We start from the raw sequence: 11,498 nt of genomic DNA on the forward strand, positions 1-11,498 counted from the left end.
GAAGAATGCCCGGTCTTCTTCTCCTTCCTCCAAGACTTCACTCCGTCGGTCGTCGGACATGGCGTCCCCGTCGCTACCAAAGCACCCGAGGACTGCGCTCCTCGAAGAAGAAGAAGAATCATCGTTCAGGAATTGATGAGCAAGCTGGTCGCCTTCGACAATCCACCGAGATAAAGACCACCGTTGACTCCAATTCTCCTCCTCCACCACCTTCAATTTCGACGGAATTTTACAGCAATCGGATCTGCACTGACTTCGGAGAGAGTAGTTACCACGATTTCACCACCGGTTATCCTAATTTAATTGATTACAGCATTTCTCCCAAATCGAAGTGCTCTCACTCCGACTCCGATGGCACTCGCCGTCTCCGACGACTCAGCAACCTCCCGCGCCCCGGGCCTTTGTAGTCCCAATCGAATGCCTAGTGGGAGCAAATCAATATCTCCAATTTCTCCGACGCCGACTTCCGCAGTGCCTTCGGTATGAACCTCACCAAATTCGACATGATCTACAACAAGCTCGAATTCGTCATCACCAAAAAGAACACCATGCTTTGCACCGCCATCCCCGTACGGAAGCGCGTCGCAGTCTGTACCGTCCTAATGCCGAAATTCCTCCAATGGCTGGACTCCGCCCGAACCGCCGCCATCAAACATGCCTTCGAAACATCCTCCGGCATCCGGAGTAATAAAATAGAACACGATTGTGTTGTACAGTCAGCTGCCACGTCTGGTGCTCCGCTAGTCCATGTCACCCCTTTTTGTTCCGTTCATTCTTTCTGTTGAATTTGAAGTAATGGGACCGAAAGTGCTTAAAATTGTTTCTAATAGGACTTAAATTGACAATTTTTTATATCGGACCAAAAAAAAATTAATAATTTTTTATTCAATTGGGACTAATTTTTATTTTTTCCGTTAAAAATTAAAACATAGTAAAATATTACTGTGTAATACTAATATTTTATTAAAAAATATATATTTAATGTAATAATTTTTTTAAAAAAATTAGAATAAGTACCAAAGATTCCACATTATTGTCTAAAAGAAGCTTGGTTTACATGTTAATTTAAATTTTTTTTTTTTTAATAACGTTAGAACCTGCTATCACTACCCGAAAATACATGGAGTAAACCTCGGCTGAACCTAATACCTGCAAAGTAGGTCCAACAAAACAAATCACACGAGCTTAACCATATGTGGCAGGTACACGTAAGGTCATAAGTTTGTTTTTTTATTTTATTTGAGATGTTCTTGTCAAAAAATTATTCCCCTAAACAAATAATTTACAAGAAACTCCTGTCTATGCAAAATGGGGTGCATACGAAGGGTGGGAACAGGAACAGGAATAGAACTTCACATGCCGAGTCAAGATTCTCAAGAAGCCAAATGGGCGACATAATTCATCCTTATCCTTATACTTCAATCCGTAGCCAATTTACCTACTCGGGCAGGGCAACCAGCACAAGCGTTAATTAGATGGGACCCCAACTTGTCGCCGGCTAGCTAACTCTCGGACTTCTTTGCGCAGGCTTCCGTTAGCAAAGGCTTGAGTTCACCTTTCCTGTGTAGCCTTACAGTATCTGCACACCCATCATAATTCTATTGTTTATATTTCATGTTCCAAAAACTACTTTGAAAAATGCTGAGATGACCGGAGAATACAATAATCATATTGTGAGAGTTACCTGTACAACCCCCGATATGCTTGCCTCCTGTCAGAGAATGCAAACATTGTGTCGTTAACAACTGGAAAGGTTAAGATAATCACAAGACATTTGAGCAGACTACATTCGGGAGAATATGTTTGATAGTATCCTCGTATGAAAGGAAAGGAAGGTTTTCCAAGTCTTTAATTTCAAAAATTTCAGTAGACTCAACTACATTTGATAAGCATTTATATCACATTTGGGGTAAAAGCAGTGCTTGGCCCTAATCTTCTTACCTACAAACACATTAGGAACTGTATGCTGTCCGGTAAGCCTTTCCAAAGTTTTCTGCAGCTGCGGTCCTTGAGGACCTAAAAGAGAAGACAAAGTTTCCTTACAAAATGTTTGCTAGTGCAGCCGAGGGCGCTTCACATTATAAGAAACTTATGCGGTAAAGAAGAAAGCCATAACTAATTCAATTGAGAATCTTGAATTGCACTTTGTGAAATCTGAAAACTTCATGATTGTCAACACAACAGACGACTCAATTAATTCATAGGTAGGTTAAGCCCCATCGTCAATATAATTATTTCTTGTCTAGTTATTCATTGTCCATGGCAATTACCAACTTGTAGACTAATTCATAGTTACTCCATTATGTGCCTGCAAAGTAAAACTTCTACATGGGCAGAATAGCGATTAACTTTTAACACGGAGGTATGGTGAGATGAGAGTCGTGAACTCTTCTTGGCACTAGCAGCATCTGCTTATCAATTGCTGTAAACTTTTGGATTTGTTGTTAACACTCATCTCAATTAACAAAATAAAGATTGAAAAATTAAGTGGTTAGATGATGGCTGTACAAAAGTTTTTCCTTCTCCTTTTTTTTTTTTTTTTTTTCCCTTTTCAATTTCCAAGAAGTAGAGGTAACTTGGCAGATGTTTTCAGTTCACTTTCACTTAAAGTGGTTCAAAAACACCTAAGTGAGCCCATGATTTTCACCACAAACAAGAATGCTGATAATCTGTATGTGCCCTTAAGTTTCTGAACTACAATTTGCAACAGTTTACCAAAAGGTAGCAACTTATGCTATCAGAAACAAGAGGAAATCAAGCACAGATACATAATGTCGTGTTGCTGCCGAAGAATAAATCAATAAACCCAAAAAAGAAATGGTTGAATGTGAAAACAGATCAATACAAACTCCCTCTAACCTTATAGAACAAATCTTCAAAGACAAGAAAACTTGAACATTTTTTACATTAACAAGCAAATAGTCACTTTCTAAGCACATCGAAGATTTATAATCCCTACTATAACAATTCGTACAATGTCAAAAGAATCACAAGAGCAGTTCCATGATTGCATAATTGCAGAAATCAGTTAACTGAGCATAGCAACAAATTAAAACTTTTGCATGAAATCTCTAAAGGGCTCTTACCCAATTGGTCCAATTCAATAACAAGTGGCTCCACGCCAAGCCTGTTGAACAGAGACTTCACCTCCAAAGAGTACCTTCAAGCCACACAACGAACAACAAAACATAAATCGGAACTTAGATGGACAACAGAAGAACATTTCATCTGAAAATGAACACTTACGAACACCAAGTTTTTGAATAAACCACAACTGGATTTTCACCAACAGTCCTCTTCACGCTCTCCTCCAATCGTGACCCGAAGGAGCCGGAGCACATGGCCCGACACGAATTCCTCAACGGCGTTCTGCAGGATGCATTGAATCTCCCTGAATTAACATTTAGGGATTGAGAAAATGAGGGGATTCCAAACTTAAATCCAGTTCCAATTCCGATTCCGATTCCATCCCTAGGGCGAATAAAATTAGCGTAGACAGAAGGGGGATCCGAGCGCAGTCTGCAAATCGATGAGCCAACAAATAACGCCATTATCGAGAAATCAAGCTTAAACTAGGTTTTATGGTTTTTACTTTTGATCCGCCAATCGGGAGGTTGGGGAACTTTCGGGATTCGAACTTGGCAGTCTCGCTTTTCAGCGATTTCCAGCAATTTTCTTAACCGGCCAGATGTCACCCACCCAGAAACATACAAAAATCCGACTATGTAGGCCTAAAAGGCGAATCTCAGCGCATTCCACATCTGGGAAGCAGTAACTGTGCGTCGGATTTCAACGGTGTCCGTTCTCAATCACCAACAAAAAATTACTGCTTAATTCGCTCCGCAACTCACGGAGATCGATCGAATTCGGAATACGACGATCAATTCTCAAGCTAAATTGCAAATTTTTATTTAAATATTATTTTAATATAATATTTTATAAAAAAATAATACATATTTATTGTAAATTGTATCAAATAAATAACATAATAAATAATTTTAATTTAAATTCACATTCACATTCACTTAGATTCACGTGATCCTATCTCTTATTTTTGTCCTTTGGATATGATTTTAAATTAGTTTAAATTACATTAAAATTTACATTTATTTTTAACAATTTAACAAACACTCTACCATGTTTCCCAAAATTTATTTTTTTATGTTTTAAAATTTATTTGAGATAAATTTTTATTTAAATATTATTTTATAAAAAAAATAATAAATATTTATTGTAAATTGTACAAAGTAGATAAGATAATATGTGTTTATTTGTTACCTAGTAGAAACGTATATTAAATACCAAATATAATTATATTTGTGATAATTATATAATAATTAATATAATAAATAATTCCAATTAAAATTAACGTGCACCCAGATTCACGTAGGGTGTGTTTGTTTGAAGGATTTTGGAGGATTTTCACTATTCATCCAATTTTTTCCCCCCCAAAAACATCAAATCAAACACCTATTTTTCATTTTTTATATTATACTAAAAATCAATTTTACATTCAAAACATCACATCAAACTCTATTTATATCACATCATACAACTATTCAAATTCAAAATTTTTACTATTCAAATCCCAATCCAAAATCCAAACCCCCAAACAAACACACCCGTAATGCAATCCTTTGTGTTTGCCGGACATGGTTTTAAACTATTTTAAATTAAATTAAAATTTATATTCACTTCAACATTTTAACAAACACTCTTGCATATTTCACAAAATTTAGTTTGTTATGGTTTAAAATTGATTTGAGATAAAGTTTTATTTAAATATTATTTTATATAATATTTTATAGAAAAAATAATATATATTTATTGTAAATTGTACAAAGTAGATAACATAATATGTGTCTATTTGTTACGGAGTAGAAAGTATATTCAAGACGAAATATAGTCATATTTTTTATAATTATGGAACAATTAGCATAATAAATAATTTCAATTTAAATTCACGTGCACCCAGATTCAAGTGATTCGATCCTCTGTTTTTGTCCTCTGGACATGACTTTAAATTATTTTAAATTAAATTAAAATTTACATTTATTTCAATATTTTTACAAACACTCTAGCATGTTTCAAAAAATTTCTTTTGTTATGATTTAAAATTGATTTGAGATAAATTTTTATTTAAATATTATTTTAATATAATATTTTATAAAAAAGTAATATATATTTATTGTAAATTGTACAAAGTAGATAACATAATGTGTGTCTATTTGTTACGGAGTAGATACGTATATTGAAGACGAAATATAGTCATATTTGTGATAATTATTGAACAATTAACATAATAAATAATTTCAATTTAAATTAACGTGCACCCAATTCACTTGATCCGATCTCATATGTTGCCGTTTCGACATGGTTTTAAATTATTATAAATTAAATTAAAATTTACATGTACTTGAACATTTTAACAAACACTCTCGCATGTTTCACAAAATTTATTTTGTTAGGGTTTTAAATTGATTTGAGATAAAATTTTATTTAAATATTATTTTAATATAATATTTTATAATAAAAATAAAATATATTTACTTTAAATTGTACAAAGTAAATAACATATGTCTATTTGTTACGCAGTAGAAACATATGTTGAAGACGAAATATAGTTTGTGATAATTATGGAATAAATAACATAATAAATAATTTCAATTTAAATTCACTGTTACCCAGATTCACGTGATCCGATCCCCTGTGTTTGCTGTTTGGACATAGTTTTAAATTATTTTTAATTCAAATAAAATTTACATTTACACCAATATTTTAACAAACACTCTCGCATGTTTTACAAAATTTATTTTGTTATGGTATAAAATTGATTTGAGATAAATTTTTATTTAAATATTATTTTAATATAATATTTTATTAAAAAAATAATATATATTTATTGTAAAATGTACAAAGTAGATAGCATAATATGTGTCTATTTGTTACGAAGTAAAAAAGTATATTGCAGACGAAATATAGTCATATTTGTTATAATTATGGAACAATTAGCATATTAAATAATTTCAATTTAAATTCGCGTGCACTCAGATTCACGTGATCCGATCCCTTATGTTTGCTGTTTGGACATGATTTTCAATTATTTTAAATTAAATTAAAATTTACATGTACTTCAACATTTTAACAAACACTCTTGCATATTTAACAAAATTTATTTTCTTATGGTTTAAAATTGATTTGAGATAAAAGTTTTATTTAAATATTATTTTAATATAATATTTTATAAAAAAATAATACTCTCTCGGTCCCGTTGGAAGTGTGACGTTTGTTTTTTATACGTAGATTTTTTAATATTAGTATTATATTGGATTGTAGTAAAAAAAAAAGACAAAAATACCCCTATTAGTATGGTGTAATATAAAAGTAATGACATGTAATATATTGTAAGTTGAAAGGGTATTTATTATGTTAAGTAGGTAGTACAATTACTAAATTAGAAAATAGTAACTTTGTTTTGAGACGGACGAAAATGAAAAATGGTAACCTTTTGGGACGGAAGGAGTATATCTTTATTGTAAATTGTACAAAGTAGATAACATAATATGTACCTATTTGTCACAGAGTAAAAACTTATATTTAAAACAAAATATAGTCATATTTGTGATAATTATGGAACAATTAGTATAATAAATAATTTCAATTTAAATTCCCAAGACAACAAAAAAATTTAGTACTGAAAATTATATATATGAAAAAAAAATATATATGTATTTTTCTATTTTGTAAATATCAAAATCAGTCCCAAAGTGTGGTCAAATCCAAATGTTTGCACTAGATAAACCCCTGAAAACTAAATTCGATAGAGGCAAATCATGTATGGCAAGTGACCTTAGGCGTCGGGAGTTTGAACCTATGACCTCGCGATGACAAAACCAACGTCACACCATCCGTCATCGCTTGTGATAAATATTGGTTCATGACCGTAAAGGTGAATAGTGGAATTGGTTCATTTATTTAAGATAAATATTTTGTCATGCTGAAGCAATTTCCACGTAATGTGGAGTAATTTCATGATCGCACACTCTTTTTGCTGCAATCAAACTATTAATTACGCTACCTTAATTTATTGCATGAAAATTTTAAAGTAATTAATGAAGTAACCGGAAAATGAACATGTGCAAATCATCAGCAAATTCAAGGGGAGGCACTATATTCGTGTGATCACTATATATATATATATATATATAAATTGAGTAGTAATTTTAAAAACATAAAATGGCATCTTTCATTGGACATTCGACAAAATAGGATCATAACTAATTTTACAACTTTATTATTTCGTAAAACAAACATAAAAAAAAAAAAGAAAAAAAAAAGGAATTAGATATCTTAATCCGCATAGTAAACAAAGCACCCAATCTTCAAAAAACAGTTGGGGCTTCGCGGATGTTCTTCTTCTCACTTGCATTTTACAAATAATTTTGCAAGTGTAGATATCCTCTCTCTCTCTCTATATATATTTTTTTTAAAAAAAAAAAAAAGAAAAAAAGGAAGACCATTTGGCTAAAAATTCGAAATGGATCTTCTAACTATATATATATAATTCTAAAAAGTAGAAATGGATCTTCTTAGAGGAGATACTCTTTGCTTTTTTTGCTTCAAGTCATCCTTCCATGCATTGCTAATATCTCGTGATACGTTCACGGCATCCACCGATGCCCCGGCCAGCCCTCTCTTTGTGAACCCGACCGTGTATAGCCCGTCTTGCCCTTTCCACGCATTTGGGAATTCGGCTTTCGGGAACCCATTCTTTGCAAAAAATTCATTTTCCTATATAAAATAAAAATGAGCATGATCAAATAAATCAAACTAAATTAAACTAAATGGCTTGGTTGAGTAATATTTGATTCAGACATAAATTACATACTGATTTAACCGGATCAACATATATTATATAAATATAAATAACATACATTTATACATACTACATCATTTGTTAAGTTATAAAGTATCCTATGAGATGTTATAACATAACATATGGTGTATTATAATACAACATATGTTGATCTTGATCAAATTAGCAAGAGATCTGTGCCTATTTGATTTTAATGTTAATAATTATTATTCTCACCTGCAACCAGTATGGCACGTTGCTACGGTATCCGGTGGCCAAAACAACAGCATCGATATCAAGCTTTTGGCCATCAACAAACTCGACCGTACCACAAAGGAACTTTGTGATCGCCGGCACTACTCGAATTTCTTTGGACTTAATCTTTTGGAGGGCTCCGATGTCCAACACGGGGGTCTTTCCTCGCGTGTTCTTTAGTTCCAAGGGGCCAATCGCCGGCCTTTTTAAGCCGTGCTTTTCGATATTTCCTAGAATGATCCAAGCCAAAACCAGCAAAATCTTGTCCACAAGCCATAGAGGTAGCCATTTTAGCATCAACATGGCTAACTCGAACGTCGATCTTCCCCATATCTCCCTTGGCAATACATGAACCTATTCATAACAAAATTATAATTAATTACACACATTTCTAAATTATTATCTTAATGTATAAATATATGAGACATAGTATTTTAACACTACTATTATTTTTATATATTTTTTGTAAGAATATATATATAATTTTATAGACAAACTAAAACTAAAACGATAAAATGAGCATAGAGAGGAAAAATGATGCGATACTAATAATTACTTCTTATGTCATTCAGTTTTTTTTTCTTTGTCATTTAAATTTATTATTATTTTTATCTTTTAGTAAAAATAATACGTTCTCTATCTTAAATACTGTGCAATATTTGAGTTTTGTACGATAATTTAGGTGGATAGTATGGGATAATTTGAAGAGTATGTGATGTGATTGGAGAGAAAAATGCATATTTAATTATTTTTTATTTGAATAATACGAGAGGATAAAGTGAAATGAATATATATATATGAATATAATTAATTATTTATAAATTTTAAAATATTGCAATGAGTTTGAAAAAAAAAAATATTACAAAATGTTTGGAAGAAAATACCATTTTTTCTATTTTTTTTATTTAAAAGATAAAAATTTCTATTTTCTTTTCCATAAAATTTGTTACTGCTCAAATGAGCATGCACACATAACGGAAGGAGTATAAGGAATAAATTAATAATTGAAATTAAATAAATAAAATAAAAATGAATTAATTATATATATTACCGAGCTCCGGGCGACCATGGAAGGATTGGCGCCATAGTTGCAGAGGTCGAGAGAAACTTCCATCCCGGAATTACCACAGCCGACGACGAGAACCTTCTTCCCCTTAAAACGCTCCCCGCACTTATACTCACAAGCGTGGATCACTTCCCCGCCGAATTCCGCCAGTCCTGGGATCTCCGGGACCACCCGCTCGGCGTTCTCGCCGGTGGCCACCACCAGCCACTGGCAGATGTACTCCACCTCGCCGCCGTCGCCGCCGACGGTACGGACGCGCCACAGGCGGCAACCGTCGTCGTACTTGGCGGAGTCCACGCGCTCGTTGAAGTGCGGGTGGATGTCGAAGTGCCGGGAGTAGGAGTCCAGGTACGAGATGAATTGCTTCCGGGATGGGTACTCCGGGTAGTGGTCCGGGAACGGGAGTCCCGGGAGCTGACAGAATTGCTTGGGCAGGTGGAGCTTGAGTCGGTCGTAGGTGCGGTTCTGCCAGAGGGAGGCGATGCAGGCGGCGCGTTCGAGGACGACGAACGGCACGGCGGAGCTTCTCAGGCCGGCGGCCACCGCCAGGCCGGACGGGCCGGCGCCGACGATGACGGGGCCGTTTACCCAGACGCACCGCCGGGAAGATGACATGTCAGGGATCGGAAAATCGAACATTGTGTATATATAATGTAGTAAAGTACTTAAAAATGAAGTATTTAACTTAATTATTGTGTTAGAATTTGGAAAAATGGAAGAACAAAATTGAGGGTTTTTGGAATTAATTTGAGTAGGAAGAAGAATGAATTAATTGTGATTGGATTGGTGAAGTTTTGGGGGTTTAAATAGAAGAATTTGGTCGTGACATTCAAGAATTTGCTCATCATTCGAGAAATGATCATGTGATGGTTTTGGGTGTTTGGGCCAAGAATAAATCGAGGCCGTTGATGAGGTGGGATCTGTGAAAGAGTCGGGTCGGGTCGGAAGTATGAGTATATAATACTGTATTTATAGCAATGCATTTGATCATGACGGGCAAAATAATATTAAATTTGTTGTTTTTGATTGATGAAGTTGTAAAGGAAGTGCCGATAAAGGAGATTCTTGATCGCATTAAACTTTTGCACTTTCTGTGAAGGTTTATATGATAATGATGATATGCATGACGATAAAGGAGGTTCTTGATCGTATTAAATTAGTTATGTGTGTATATTCTTTGTTTTCATGGTTCAAATTAATAGTGTATTGATTTTTTCAGGCGATATCGTTTAAGTTTTCAAAAAACATCATTCAATAGAATATTGATCGAAATTTAGATAATATGTATTATATTTAAAAATGTGTGCTTTTTAAACTTTTGATCAATATTTTGTGAATTCTTAGTCACTAATTTCTAAATTCTTAAATTGATTCTATTAGAAAAACTTACAACATAATATAAAACATAATATATACCATATTGAGCATCAAAACATCATATATATTTATATAGAGCATATTATATATATATATATTATAGAATATCGATATAAAAAATAAATAGATAATTCATACTTTTATTTAGAAAGATTCAATATGGGCATTCAATTTGTATGTTTTTTTTTTTTTTTAGAAATATACATGAGCACAATTATTTGCATAAAAATTCTTGAAATTAAGTGTGAAATGTGGTTTGATGGGAAACGAGTTTGCATGTGCATGTGGAATGATTATGGTATGGATGACGAAGCAAGTGTAACTCTCTTTCTCCAGGCCAGGCCAGGCCAGGCTGTAAAATCCAAGTGTTTTGCAGGCGGCGCCACTTTTGGATGATATATATAGTACTCTCCCACCGTTCCAAATATACTGTAATATTTTTTTTGGTATGTCCATACACTATGTAATATTTTTAAAATATGAAAATAATTAATTATATTTAATTTCTATCTCCACGTTTTATCCCCTCACATCATCAAAAATAAAAAAAATAAAATATATATTTCTCTCTCTATCATATCACCTGATTTCTAAATTATCTTATTTAATACTACCACCTAAAAATTCGTGCCAAAAATAAATATTGCACATTGTTGGAACGGAGAGAGTAATAAATGCTAAAATAATAATCCACTTTTTAATTAAATTATTTGTACATTCCTTTCTTGCCTCTTACGCTTACGCCAACCAAAAATACACATATATCCAGATCCAGGCGGAGGTGGAGGTGGAGTTTATTAAATTCAATTTCAAATTCAAATTAAATTCAAATGAAATTCAAATTCAAATTCAATGGTGGTCCATGGTCCGTCCTTTCACGAGCTTCAATTTCGCATTGCCTATTTCTGAAGGTAACGCGTTTACCCCTCCATACTTAAATATGTA

General features: G+C 33.2%; 2 protein-coding genes across 3 annotated transcripts; both read right to left on the bottom strand.

The window, feature by feature from the left end:
* Positions 1 to 1,209: 1,209 nt before the first annotated feature.
* Positions 1,210 to 3,860, bottom strand: LOC127259254 (glutaredoxin-C5, chloroplastic-like). Of its 2 annotated transcripts, XM_051286451.1 has the most exons (6): positions 3,593 to 3,859; positions 3,247 to 3,519; positions 3,087 to 3,160; positions 1,942 to 2,016; positions 1,685 to 1,711; positions 1,210 to 1,579 (listed from the first exon to the last, which is right to left on the bottom strand). In XM_051286451.1, the coding sequence occupies exons 2-6, from the start codon at positions 3,339 to 3,341 to the stop codon at positions 1,503 to 1,505; spliced, it is 348 nt and encodes a 115-aa protein (XP_051142408.1). In that variant the 5' UTR covers positions 3,342 to 3,519; positions 3,593 to 3,859; the 3' UTR covers positions 1,210 to 1,502. The 2 variants fall into 2 exon arrangements, with proteins under 2 accessions (XP_051142408.1, XP_051142407.1); XM_051286450.1 differs by having other exon boundaries at positions 3,247 to 3,860.
* Positions 3,861 to 7,257: 3,397 nt separating this feature from the next.
* Positions 7,258 to 9,944, bottom strand: LOC127259704 (probable indole-3-pyruvate monooxygenase YUCCA9). Its single transcript, XM_051287238.1, has 3 exons — positions 9,162 to 9,944; positions 8,093 to 8,464; positions 7,258 to 7,791 (listed from the first exon to the last, which is right to left on the bottom strand). Exons 1-3 carry the CDS (start codon positions 9,813 to 9,815, stop codon positions 7,567 to 7,569), a joined length of 1,251 nt encoding a protein of 416 aa, XP_051143195.1. The 5' UTR covers positions 9,816 to 9,944; the 3' UTR covers positions 7,258 to 7,566.
* Between the last annotated feature and the right edge of the window lie 1,554 nt (positions 9,945 to 11,498).

Source organism: Andrographis paniculata, unplaced genomic scaffold (genome assembly GCF_009805555.1).
Source record: "Andrographis paniculata isolate CXL003 unplaced genomic scaffold, ASM980555v1 Contig60END, whole genome shotgun sequence".
NCBI classification, from domain to species: Eukaryota; Viridiplantae; Streptophyta; class Magnoliopsida; order Lamiales; family Acanthaceae; genus Andrographis; species Andrographis paniculata.

Excerpts from the sequence above, each read along its gene's own strand:
- LOC127259254 (XM_051286450.1), bottom strand. The coding sequence starts at position 3,551 with ATGGCGTTATTTGTTGGCTCATCGATTTGCAGACTGCGCTCGGATCCC. Across the intron at positions 3,161-3,246 it reads TATTCAAAAACTTGGTGTTC|GTACTCTTTGGAGGTGAAGT; the intron begins GTAAGTGTTCAT and ends TGTGGCTTGAAG. Across the intron at positions 1,580-1,684 it reads GCATATCGGGGGTTGTACAG|ATACTGTAAGGCTACACAGG; the intron begins GTAACTCTCACA and ends ATGGGTGTGCAG.
- LOC127259704 (XM_051287238.1), bottom strand. The coding sequence starts at position 9,815 with ATGTTCGATTTTCCGATCCCTGACATGTCATCTTCCCGGCGGTGCGTC. Across the intron at positions 8,465-9,161 it reads CCATGGTCGCCCGGAGCTCG|GTTCATGTATTGCCAAGGGA; the intron begins GTAATATATATA and ends TGTTATGAATAG. Across the intron at positions 7,792-8,092 it reads ACGTGCCATACTGGTTGCAG|GAAAATGAATTTTTTGCAAA; the intron begins GTGAGAATAATA and ends TATTTTATATAG.